At 41.9% G+C, this 13,232-nt stretch overlaps 1 protein-coding gene across 2 annotated transcripts in view; it reads left to right on the top strand.

Moving 5' to 3' along the window:
* Positions 1-13,027, top strand: part of ST3GAL5 (ST3 beta-galactoside alpha-2,3-sialyltransferase 5) — a 63,785-nt gene extending 50,758 nt beyond the window's left edge. For both annotated transcript variants that reach the window (XM_036750844.1, XM_036750845.1), the window contains 2 exons: positions 543-701; positions 10,429-13,027. In XM_036750844.1, coding sequence (XP_036606739.1) covers positions 543-701; positions 10,429-10,677 — 408 coding nt within the window. In that variant the 3' untranslated portion in view covers positions 10,678-13,027. The remainder of the gene's footprint in view (positions 1-542; positions 702-10,428) is intronic.
* Positions 13,028-13,232: the final 205 nt, after the last annotated feature.

The following is a 13,232-nucleotide window of genomic DNA, read 5'->3' as shown; positions in this document are numbered from 1 at the left end:
TTGTATTACCCTTGAAGACCTTAAGTGAGGGCCCTGTCTTCAAAGGGAGCCTATTTTGGGTATCTCTAATTTGTTAGAAGTCTTTCCTTTTATCACACCTATATCTATTGCAGTACAACTTCCATCCATTTAGATCCGTCCCAGGGCCAAAAACATGCTTACTACCTGTCTCATGTAATGCCCCCACTCCCCGCCTCAACCCTCACATTGCTTTTTCAAGTTAAGTAATCCCTGCCCCTTCAAATGATCCCCTTATGACAAAAATATGCTCTATAAATAGGGGATAGGGACCAGACTTGGGATTTTATTGTTATATGATATTCTCAAATGAGGAAATGGCCACCAATGTAGTGGATACGTCTCTGCAACTTTTAGTGACCTGTGATACTGAGAACTTGTGCAGGGTCAGACAGCCAGTAGATGTCTGAAGTGTGACTTGACCCCGGATCTTCCTGGCTCCAAGGCAGCACTCTGTGCATTGCCTCTTATGTAAACACAAATCACTATTGTTGATACTATGAAAAATTACTTCCTCTTTTCAGCCACTTTGGGTACGCCTGTTCTTTTGGAAGCATGTCGCTGAGAAAATACCACTTCAATCAAAACAGTTTAGGATTCTGAATCCGGTCATCATTAAAAACACTGCCATGGACATGCTGCACTACTCAGAACCTCAACCAAGAATCTGGGGCTGGAGTCAGGTAAAGTCCTTTTGAAAAAAAAAAAAACAAAAACTGTCATCTCTGGGGAAGACCACAGTTAGCACTTGTGTCGTAAAGACTTAGTGCCTAGTGCTTGCTGGTCACCCCAGGACATCTGTTAACATGTGGATGTCCATAACTCCGTGGCTTAAATAGAAGATTCTCCATTTTTTACTATTTGAGTGGATTATTGGGCTTCAGTGACTGGGAACTCCTAAGGGTAAGCACAATATAACTTTTATATCACTATTGTATTCTTTAGGATATTATTGCTACAAGACCCAATTTTGTACATGACTGTGCAGAACACTAAAAGGTGCCTATTGGTTTGAAAAATAAAATACAACTTTTGTCTCATACAGTGTGTATCAAGTGTGAAAGCAGAGGGGCGTTTAATGAAGGTTCTATGCCTGTGTGGGGTATACAAAGATGAATGCGGAACAGACCCTGCCCTTGAGGAACATAGAATCTAGTAGGAAAAATAGCTTTGTTTTTGTTGTTTAGTTGTTTCAGTCCTGTTATAGAAATATAAATAGTTATCACACTGCAGGGCGTGATAAGGGATACAAAGTCTCACGGGAATTTAGAGGAGAGAGAGAAAGAAAGAGAAAAAGAGGAGAGAGATCACATGTGGCTGATTGGGAATGGGGAGGAATCAGGGAAGGAATAGAAATCATTAGAACCCAGCTGATGGAGATATCAGTATAGAGAGCAGCACGTGCAAAGGAAAACGTAGAGTGTATTTGGGGAACAGGTAAATAATTGAGTTTGTCTGGAATATCAAATACTTTTAGGAGAATATTAGGGCTAGACAGATAGGTTGTAGCCAGGTTTGTAAAGGACCTTGATTGCTAAATTGAAATTTGACTTTCTTCTGTAGGATGCATGATGTTTGGTGTCACTTTAGTGTCCAGCACTCAGGAGCCTGTTTATTTTCTCTTAGATACTCTGGCTGTATTTTATTTTATTTTATTTTTTGCCAAGGAAAAAGGCAAAGATTATTAAGGGTTTGCCATAATGGATCATCTTAAGAAATCCCACCATTTGTGATGCCTGTTTCCACAAGCGGGCCAGACTCAATCTGAGCTAGATTGAATCTGAGCGCCTTCATGGAGGCAAGATAAAACCTATATACACAAAAATTGTGGGAGGGATTGAGGGGTGGTCTGGGGTGACTAGAAGAGGGGTTTAGGGAGGGTCTTGAGGAGGAATCTAAGGAGGAGCTTGATGGGACCTGGTTGATGGGACCTGAGGTCAGCCTCCAGGAACTGAGAGAATGGAATTAAGGGTGGGAAGTAGCTGGACAATACAGGGTAAGGCTAGGTAAAGATTTGGGCCTAGTGATAATGTAAGGATATAGCCTCAGGCCAAGGCCAGATCAAGTGGGAAGATTCAAGGAGAGTTCAAAGGGGTTCCCAGAGACTGTGCCCTCATCATTCCCTCCTCAAACAAATGGGACCCAAATTCCTTTGGGGTGAAGGGTGAAGGTCTCAGCTTCTGAAATTTCTTCCTACTGGTAAGGGGCATGGTAATGGGTCCCATTCAAGGGGTACATAGTCTGAGCAGTCATCAGGAAGTTGATGGCTTGGAGCCTCTTCTTATCCACCTGTTCCCTGGAGGGTACTGGAGTCTTTCTAAACGGTAGCTTGAGGTCCTCCAAGAGCTCACAGGTATATTCTGGAGTCCCTTCGACCTCGATATCTGCCCAAGGCTCAGCGAGAGAGATGGAGAAACCCTAACCCTAAATGCCAAGCCCTAGGCTTCCCCATCATTCCGAGTCCTGTGAAGACTGGAGGACAGGGTACTGGGAGGTGGCTCTACCACTTTTCCATCCTCGGGGACAATCCTTCCTCCAGTGTCCCTCCTGGTCACATGTTGTGTATGGTCCTGGAGGCAACAGTCCTGGGGGCTTCCTCCTGGGGGGTGCCCTGGAGGGGCACTCTTTGGACCAGTGGCCTTCCTTGTTTCATGGGAAGCAGGTTTCCTCTCTGCCAGAGTTGTCAGAAGCACCCTCAGGCCATTTCCTGGCCATGGCAGCAGCCAAGAGTTGAGCATGTTCTTTGTCTCTAGCTCTTTCCTCTGCCTTGACTAAGTCTCTGTTGTTGGCCGTCTCCAGTAATTGGGCCTGAGGTGTTTGGGGTCCCATTGCCAGTTTTGGCAGTTTTCTCCTAATATCTGGGGCAGACTGATCAATGAAATACATGCTAAGGATTGCCATCCCTTCTATAGAATCAGGATCCAAATTTGTATACTTTTTAATAGCTTCTACTAGCCGGTCTTGGAAAAGGGCAGGGTTTTCCTTTTCTTCCTGAGTTACCTCTCCAATTTTTTGAAAATTTATTTGCTTTTGAAAGGCTATTCTTAGGCCTTTTAACAGGCAATTTACCGTATGATCTCTCTTTCCCCATCTTCACTTTTGATAGTCCCATCCTGGGTCACTAGTGGGAACAGCAGGTGTCCCTGGGAGGTATTTAGTTGGGTTATCGCTAGCCAAACTATCCCCAAATTTTTGGGCTTGTTCCCAGATTCTCTTCTTCTCTTCAGTGGTACAATAGGTAGAGAAAAGGATTTGCAAATCACCCCAAGAAAGCTCAAATTGTAGGGACAGATCCCTAAAACCCTCTGTAAACTTAGTGGGATATTCTGAGCATCTCCCCAGTCTCTCTTTAACTTGAATGAGATCTGAAATGGAGAATGGAATACGTACTCTCCTTGTCCCAATAGGGGAGGCAGGTACTTTCCTCAAGGAAAAAAGCCCTGAAGGTGCTATGGGAACTGAGGTTTGGGGAGGGATATAGGAAGTCCTGCTTCTTGTGAGGGAGGGGCTGGGGGGTGCTGGCTGAACTAGATTAGACTGCAAGGCCAGGGGATCAGGCTGACAAGGGAGAAAATCAATTGATACCTGAGGAAGGGTAGGGGTCAGAAGAGAAGATACCCCAGAGACCCGAGTGGGTGCCACCTCAGAGAGAGAGGCTAGGGGTAGAGATATTGCCATGGGGGCAGGGCCTGGGGCTGGAACCTCAGTAGGGGCCACCTCTGGGAGAGGGATTGAAGGGGGAGCTGCCTCAGCTAGACTGGTGGCTGGGACCTGAACAGGAGTCGCTGAAGGGGGAGGGGCTGAAGCCCTGGGGGCCATAAGAAGGGGGTCATCCAAAATGTCCTGTTCACCCTCATTGCCCCTTTGTGGGGCAGCTCTAGCTACAGGCATCTTACAGTCTTTTTTGAGGATGGGTTCCAAGAGAGCTCCATGAACGTCATCATGTAGGCAACTTCTATCCATTTTCTTTCTCTGTGACAGTATAATTCTAACTTCCAGTCTTGGCTGGAGAAGAACTTGAGTTTGGCAGCATTCCCAGTCAGGGAACCAAATGAAGAGGTTTGGGGTTGAGGGGTGCTCGAGACCCCAAAATACCGACATGCCAGGGCCTGCTGAAAGAATTTGACCCAAGTCTTCTCAGCCAAGGAAAAAGACAAAGTTTATTAAGGGTTTGCCATAATGGGTTGTCTTAAGAAATCCCACCCTTTGTGACGCCTGTTTTCACAAGTGGGCCAGACTCAATCTACTGAGCTAGATTGAATCTGAGTCTCTGGCTGTATTTTAAATGAGCAGTAGTACTAGAGTCATGACCTTCTGGGCTGAATAGCCAAACTTCCTATAAAGGTGGTTGACATGCTTTCCCACTTAGTGAGGTTTAAAAAAAAAAACCAGCAACGATTTCTAAATTAAAATTTCTTATACAGAGCTTAGGGTTATAAAATTGTCAACTTATTTATGAGCATCACAATTGAAACAGCATTTAAATAGATCTTAAGGTGTTTCAACCAAAGGGCCCTTCTCCTTGCCAAGGCCTAGTTAGTTTAGGTTCCCCGAATCTCTTTCTTGTACCTTTTCTAAAGATAGTCTCTCTTGGTGAGACCATCAGTTCCCATGGATTCACTGATCCTGTTTGTGTTGGAGACTCCCTAAATCTTGTTATTCTTCTGGACTCCAGTCCTGTAATGCCAGCTGTCTGCTGGACTGACTTCCACCTGACTCTCTGATTGTACCTCGATCTCAGCATATCCCAGATGGTCCCCGTATTCCTCCCCAAACGACTGTAGTTCATTCTCCAAACTTGCTTCTTTCTGTCACCCTTCCAGTCAGCTGGGCTTGTGATCCTAGAGTCTCCTTCCTGACTTTCCCTTCTCTCTTCCCCGCCTCCCAATATCTGGTCATTTGCTAACTTTTGCCGATTCTGCCTCCACATCTCTCGCCCTCTCACTCTTCTTTCCATTCACAGACACCACCTCTCACTTAAACTGTTGACAGCCCTCACGGTTAGACTCCTTGCTTCATTCTCCAATTGTTCCTTCATAGAATCAACAAAATAATCTGTCTTAGGTATGGATCTGACCCTATCAACCTCCCCTGCTCAAAACCTTAAGAGGATCTTGATCACCTTTGGAATAAACTCTAAATTCCTCCTCCTTCCACAATCTGGCTCTCATATACCTCTCCAGACCTACTGCAGCAGCTCCTCATTCCCCTTCAGGTATTCTCAAGCCAACTAATCATTGTGTGCACTGGACTTGCCATGTCCCGTCTGTGCCTTTGCATAGTCTGTCCCTGAACTGAGAACCTCCCCCTTCTTTGCCTCAGTCTCATTGAAGTCGTAGCAGGAGAACATTCTTGAGCCCCACAGTTAATGTTCGTGGCTTCCTCAAAAACCAGATGGCTCCGGAGAAGAAAGTGAGGCTGGTGACTTTGTATAAGCTTCCCTCACTTAAATCAAATTCGCTTGCATGCCATGGCATCACCTCCCTGATGTCATGGTCCTCTTGGAGAATGAAGGACAAACAACAACAAATAACCGTGTAATTCCTTATCTATCTATCTGTCTATTTATCTGTCAATCTCTGTATCTATCTATATACTGTCTCCCTCCCCAGTAGAATGTAAGCTTCTAGAGGGCAGTGATAGTTTCATATTTTGTCATTGTATCTCCAGTGCCTAGCACTATACAAGGCTTACAGTAAATGGTAGTTGAAAAAAATTAAGTTGAATAAAATGGTTTCACTATAAAACGTGTTAAAGACCTCTGAAGATCTCATCTAATCCTATGCTTTTAAGATTTCAAATTCTAGCTGTATTTTAAAATTGTTCTTCTTTCTAACTGAATTGTATTTCCTTTGTTTGTAATATAAAGTCTGAATGACTATCCTAAACAAATGCTTATCAGATTGCTTGTTCATTTAAAAGGCAATTTCATTGAGTCCTCATCCAATATTTCAGGACAAGATACTCTCCCCATTTTAGGACAAATTACTAAATTACTTATAAATTATGAGGATAAGCTACTAAGGGGATGAAACTATTCTTGAATACTATGGTATGTTATTTTAAAAGCTTTCTCTCACCCATAGGAGAATCTGTTCCTGTTTTTTTTTTCCTTAACTCTTTTAAAAAATTTTTCATTTAGTGTTTTATTTTTCCCCAGTTGCGTGTAAAAACAATTTTAACATTTTTTTAAAAACTTTGAGTTCCCAGTTCTCTCCCTTCCTCTCTCCCCACCCTGCCTTATTGAGAAGGCAAACAATTTGATATAGCTTATACATGTGTAGTCATGTAAAACACTTCCATGATAGTCATGCTGTGAAAGACTAACTCTATTTTCCTCCATCCTATCCAACCTCCCATTTATTCTATTCTCTCTCTCCTTTCACCCTGTTCCTCCTCAAAAGTATTTTGCTTCTGACTATCCCCTCCCCCAATCTGCCCCCCCTTTCTATCACCCACCCTTCTCTTATCTCTTTCCCCCCTAATTTCCTGTAGGGCAAGATAGATTTCTATACCAAATTGAGTGCATGTGTTATTTTCTCTTTGAGCCAATTCTGATGAGAATAAGGTTCACTCACTCCCTCTCACCTCCCTGCTCTTTCCCTCCATTGTAAAAGTTTTTTCTTTGCCAAGATGTGAGATAATTTATCCTCTTCAACCTCCCCCTTACTTTTTCTCCCAATACATTCCTTTCTCACCCCTTACTTTTATTTTTTAGATATCATCCCTTCATATGTGCCCTCTGCCTATATATACTTTTTCTAACTACCTGAATAATAAGAAAGGTCTTATGAGTTACAAATGTCATCTTTCCATGTTGGAATGTAAACAGTTTAACTTTAATAAGTCTCTTATGATTTCTCTTTCCTGTTTACCTTTTCATGTTTCTCTTGAGTCTTGTATTTGAAAGTTAGATTTTCTATTTAGCTCTGGTCTTTTCTCAATAATGCATGAAATTCCTCTATCTCATTGAATGTCTATGTTTTCCCTTCATGGATTATACTCAGTTTTTCTGGGTAGGTGATTCTTGGTTGTAATCCTAGCTCTTTTTGCCCTCTGGAATATTGTATTCCATGTCCTCTGATTCTCTAATATAGAAGCTGCTAAATCTTGTGTTATCCTGATTCTAGCTCTTGTTCCTTATTTTTAAAAAAATTCTCTTAAAAGCTACGAGCAGTTCTCTTCAAAGTCTTCCTTTTCTAATATTCTCTCTGTTCTTCTGGTTAAGTTACAGAATTTCAAAATCCAAAGAGACATTGGCAGCCTTCTAATTCAATCTATCCCTCCTCCCAAAGATTGCTCATACAATATCCTCTTCTAGTAACCATTCAGCCTTTTCTTGGAGACCTTCACTAAAGGAATCCCATGATGTCCTCAATAAGTCCATCCCACTTTGGGACAACTCTTATTGTCATGATGCTTTTTCTGACACCAGACCTCAATTTACTTCTTTGCAATTTCCATCCATTGCTCCTAATCCTTCCCTGTGGGACCAGACAAAACAAGTCTAATCCTTCCATGTGTCAGCCCTTCAAATGACTGAAGAAAGCTATTATGCTCCCTTCTCCAATCAAGAAATCCATTGAGAAACTACAGTAATTAATTTTTCCCACCTCAAAGCCAGAGGGCAATAGGAAAAGGGATCTATCAACACAGCCCATGCCAACACAGAAGAGGTTCCACTGTGATGAAACACAAGCCAGGAAACACATAGAGCCTGCAAAGCTCCATGCCTGCAGGAAGCAAGAGTGAAGGGCCCCAAGAAAGCCCCAAGGTGGAGACCTTGGAAGTGCTAGAGAATAGAGGCAGTAAGCAGTGATGGTAATGGCCAGAGCCTTCATACAAAGTGGCTCAGTGGCTCTGAGAATCCTAACATATGAGATGCTAACTGTGGGAGGTAAGCCCAGGTTGAGAAAGAGGGGCAGACCATTCCACCCAAAAGTGCAGCAGCGGGACAGGATCCTGGCCCTGGCACAAAGCCCCAATTCGGGAACTAAAGCTGAAGAGATGAGAAAATCAAGGGCATTTCAACCTGTATCAAAAATTATTATTGCAAATGTAGGGATCCCAAAAACAAAGGAGCAAATAACTCAGTGATAATTGCAAGCATAAACTCAAAGAAAGAAATAGATTCTCCACAAATACTATATGAATACCTAGAAGAAATGAAGGAAGAGATAACAAATGAAATAAAAGCCCCTGGAAGAAAGAATTGGCAGGAGGATAAGTAATTAAGAAGAGAAAGTAGTGAACCTTCCTCAGGAAATGGACTCTCCTTTTCTCCATGATCCTTCAGGTTTCCCTGACAGTGGTTCAGCAGTTACAGCTGCTTCCTCTTCTGGGCCTTGACTCATCAGGTGTGAGTGTCCTTCTTGGCTGGAGCCCTTTCTTGTTCTATCCTTTCTCATTTTCAAGTTTACAGTTTATCAGTAGAGAAAACTGAAGTAAAATAAAGAATTCAGCCACCCCATCTTATTTCAGTTATCAGTATCATCATCTCCTCCCCCTCTGCCACCCCCCAAGCCACAGAACCCATTCTTTGTTGATTCTTTTTTCCTACAGCTTAAAAAAAAGAATAGAATAGAATAAACTTGCTTCCTCTTCTACTGTTAGCCTTTAACATCTAACTTGGCTGGTGAGCTCACTCTGCACCTGCAGCAGCATCTCCAGAAAACTTTTACTTTCTTCATCAGAATTATTTCTCTTTGTGAGAGACAGCTCCTGTTAGGTCTGAATCTCTCTTCAGCATGTTGTGATCCTCTCCAGCTGTCTCTCCTCAAGACATCTGCAGGTTCAGCTGGAAAGGAGAAACAGGGCTGGTCTCTCAGGGAACAGGAAACAATTTAATTCTTGGCCGGTTGACCTTGTGTACTGGGAATCTAGGAATAGCTAGGTAGCATAGTGGATAGAGTACAAGGTGTGGAATCAGGAAGACTCATCTTCCTGAGTTCAAATCTGGCCTCAGACACTAACTTTGTGACCCTGGGCAAGTCACTTAATCCTGTTTGCCTCATCTGTAAGATGAACTAGAGAAGGAAGTGGCAAACTGCCCCAGTATCTTTGCCAAAAAAACCCTCAAATAGGGTCTCAAAAAGTTGGTCATGACTGAAAAATGACTGAACAACAACTGGGAATCTGGAGAATTTCTTGTTCTGTTGTTCAAAAAAAGAAGAAAAGGTGATTTCTGGAAATGTCAGACCACGATATTGATTCTTGGCAGGATTATAAAATGGATTATAAAGGAGTTTGTGTGGTTTACTGATGATGAACAAATCTCATTTTCATTTCAGACAGGGTTACTAGAATCTTAATCAAGGAAATGACAAATGAGTCTTGATTTCTAGTAAGATCTTTGATAAAGCATCATGATATTCTTGTGAAATTGATGAAATATAGGTTGAAAGATAGTAGTACAGTTAGTACATTTGAAGCTGCTTGAACAGCTGTACCAAGAATATTAGTTAATTGGACCACTCACCCTGGAAGGGCAGTCTCTGTTAACATGATCTAGGATTCTTCCTTGGGCCCCGTCTTGTTCATCTTTCCCATTATCCATTCTTGTCAAAGACTTGACAGCATGTCTATCAGATTTGCAGATAAAGTGGAGCTTGGAGGGATAAGTAATTTGATGGAAAACAATTTTTAAAGCCCTTAGTGGGTGGAATGATAGCTTTAAAACAAGAAGATAAAATTTAATGGGTATAAATTTCAGTTCAGCAGTACAGAGAATAGAGTGATGTACTTGGAATCAGAAATACCCAAGTTCAAATCCTTCCCCTGATATATCCTAGTTGTGTGATCCTGAGCAAATCATTTAATCTCTCTCCATCTCAGAGGCATCATATGTAAAATGAAGGGGTTGGATTCGGTGTTCTCCAAGGTTCCTGCCAGTTCTAAAGGTCTGATACTGTGATTCTAAATGTAAAGTCTTATATTTTGGTTCAGAAAATCAGTTGCATAAAGGTAGGTTGGGGGTCAGTTCATGTGAAAATTTGAGGTTTTAGTTGACCGTATGTTCAGCAGGGGTCAACAGTGTACACTGGCAGCTGAACATCAAGCAGAATCATAGGTCACATTAAGGAAAGCATGAAGGTGGGGGGAGCGAGGATCCCATCATACATGGCTCTGAGCAGACCACCTCCATTTTAAGAGCTATTGGAGCACACGGGATTTTGAAGGCCCTAGAAACCCTAACAAATGCAGAGTGTTTAAAGGAACAGAGATGTGCCCTACATGAAGAGGAGAAGACTGCAGGGAGACATTCTGCAATTTGAGACACATGTCATTTGTATACATTTAATAAGAGTTATTGAGGTATGGTGTGTGGTGTGGTGTGGTGTGGTGCTAACTATGTTAAAGGAGTGAACTGGGCTATCTTTTTAATAAAAGATCTTCTCTTTCCCTTTCCAGAATGTTCCCACCATGGGTATCGTTGCTGTGGTCCTGGCCACCCATCTGTGTGATGAAGTCAGTTTGGCAGGTTTTGGATATGATCTCAATCAGCCCAAAACCCCTTTACATTACTTTGACAACCTCTGCATGGCCGCAATGAATGAACAAACAATGCATAACCTGACAACAGAAACCAGATTTCTGCAAAAGCTCGTGAAAGAAGGAACTGTGACAGACCTGAGTGGAGGGATACATTGTGAATTTTAAAGATGAAAAAGAGGAACCTTGCCGTTTAACCCGAGAGGGCAGCTTTAAATAGGACTCTGCAAGCAGGTTGCTGACCACCTTCTTCATATTTTTTCATTGTGTTAACAGTTTGAAAAATTGCTGGGGGGGGTTTCTTACTGTTTAAAAAAATAAGTTTATTTTCTTGTGTTATTTATTTGAGGTCAGTGTTTGTGTTTTTGCACAATATTTGTGTAAGTTGATTTTAAGAACTGAACTTGGAAAGATTTTTAAAGAGAATTTATGTGATATTGTTTTATTCTATTTTGGAAAATAATTTACATTTTTGAAATCTGTCTCTATACTGCACATAGCATACCATGTGATTAGGTGGAAGGAGGGAGAAGGTGTCAGTCATTCTCTGGTGGTTTTTACATGTTTATTTTCTAATGTGTTATTTTACTTGGTTGTATGAATTCATGGAATTCTGCCAAGGCTCTGTGGAGAGGGGCTAAAGGCCAGCAGAGCTGGGGGTGCAGCTTTGCTGGGGTACAGGCTGGTAGTGGAGCAAAGAGAGCCATCCTGCCTGATGATGGCCACAGCACTTCTTGTAATACCCTATCTGGATGAGGCTGAGGGATACTGCACTGGGAGTCCAGGATGGCTGGGACAGTCTCCCCATCTTCACCTAAATAACTGACTAGGACAAACCCTCAGTCTTCCCAGAAATAGTGACTGTTTGGCAGCCCAAAATGGGGGTACTAGAGACTTGAATTAGGTTAATGTTTGTAGTTTGTTGTTTTCCCTTTCACTTCTGATAATTCTACGTCACTCTCTTAATTCAAGATGCCCTGCTTTGTGCTCATAAACAAGACCTTTATTTGGTTACTGTTGCTTTTGTTAAGTACAATGAAACTTCTGTTATCCAGAATTTCTAGAGAATAATCCATTCCAGAAAAAATAAATTTTTTTTATATAGATGAGAGTTTCCACTGCAGCTTTTTCTAGCTGATGGAAATCTTTCTAGAGTATGCTAGGTATTTCCTGACCTTCAGATGTTGTTTTGCTCGAGGTATAAGGATAGAAGCAGATAGAGTCAGTATGAACTCACTTCATTGCTTCTCCCTGTCACACACACACACACACACACACACACACACACACACACACACACACACACACACACACACACACACACGCAGCGAATGACTTCCCTAGTCTGGTAAACAACAGGCCTGGTTGGTGGCGGACTGTGAACTCCTGGGGAAGTGCACTTGACTCTCTTCCTGCCCCATGTCCCCAGGTCCCCACTCCCCACGCACATGTTCTCTGCCTAGGCTTCGTCTTGGGCTATATCATGCTGAAGTACAGACAGTCCTCTCCTCTGCAGCCAACCGCCTCGGGCTCCTGAGATGCCCTCATTTCTCAGTCGCTGAATCTTTTCTCTGCCACCCCCACGGCTGCTCCTCGTGTGCCCCTGACCTCCCCCCAGCTGCTGCTCTCTCCCTCGGCTCACAGACCGCTTTCCTTTTTGTCTCCCTTGCTTCCTCTCGTTGTGCCTCCTGGGCTGCTGGGGGTCATTTCTTTGAGGCCAGTTTTGTGGATGTTTACCAGCCCGTGGATGCCCAGCACACAGGGCTGGGGTTTTCACAGCCTCTTGGCAGTTCTCACTGGAATCTTTTGAGTCTAGCTCTCTTCTTATTGTTCTGTTGCTCCTTGTTTATCGAAGCTTAGTCTTTTAATCATAAATTCTTCCCTTTAATATTTTTTTTACTTGAGAGTCTAGAGCCATCATGGATTCTTAAGGGTGCTATACAGCTATAATATGACTATGATCATTTTGTGTTGTTTACCACACACATACATGCCCCCAAACAAAACAAAACAACCTGGCATACATAAAATAAGTTAGTTCTGAAACATCTTTGGAAAAAATTTCCTTTTCTCTATCTCAGGCTACATTTTGATGGCACTAGAAAATACAGACTAATTAGTAGCTATTTTTTAAAAGACTGTATTCAGAACCCTGAACAGGGCTTGGAAAAATGCATTGGGGGATAAGGGGATAAATAGATCTAAATATAGTCTCTTAGTTTTTTAAAAGCAGAATTAAGCCAAGCTCTTAACAAAGCACTTTTAGTTTTCTAGAAATCTACTTGTGTCTGTTAAATGACGTTTTTATCATTTATTTATGTTGTTTTATAAATTAATATAATAGAAACTATGTTTATATGCACAAATAGTATTGACATAAGCCAATTAAAAAAAAAAAACCTTTTTCATTTTCTTAGTCAAACAAGTTTTTTGATATGACATGTCAGATTGGTCAAAAATGGTCACCTGGACTTGTGTGTCTAGATATGCGTTCATAAAAAAGAATGCCATGACAGAATTTTGAGTCTAATGATATGTTTTTAAAAACAGTTGACAAAGGATATCTGTTTATTTCAATAATAGACTAGCGACTCTTTGGCATATTACACAAAGAACTGTTGGATTTTCTTTGTAGGTTGCTAATTGCTCCGGATACTTTTAAAGCAAAGGTATGAATAGCTAAAACTAGGCTGAAAACTAGTCAGTTATTCTCAGGATCATTC

The sequence above is a fragment of the Trichosurus vulpecula genome, chromosome 3 (genome assembly GCF_011100635.1).
Source record: "Trichosurus vulpecula isolate mTriVul1 chromosome 3, mTriVul1.pri, whole genome shotgun sequence".
Taxonomy (NCBI): Eukaryota; Metazoa; Chordata; class Mammalia; order Diprotodontia; family Phalangeridae; genus Trichosurus; species Trichosurus vulpecula.
Note: the sequence above shows the minus strand (reverse complement) of the source record. Positions and strands in the feature narration are given on the sequence as shown.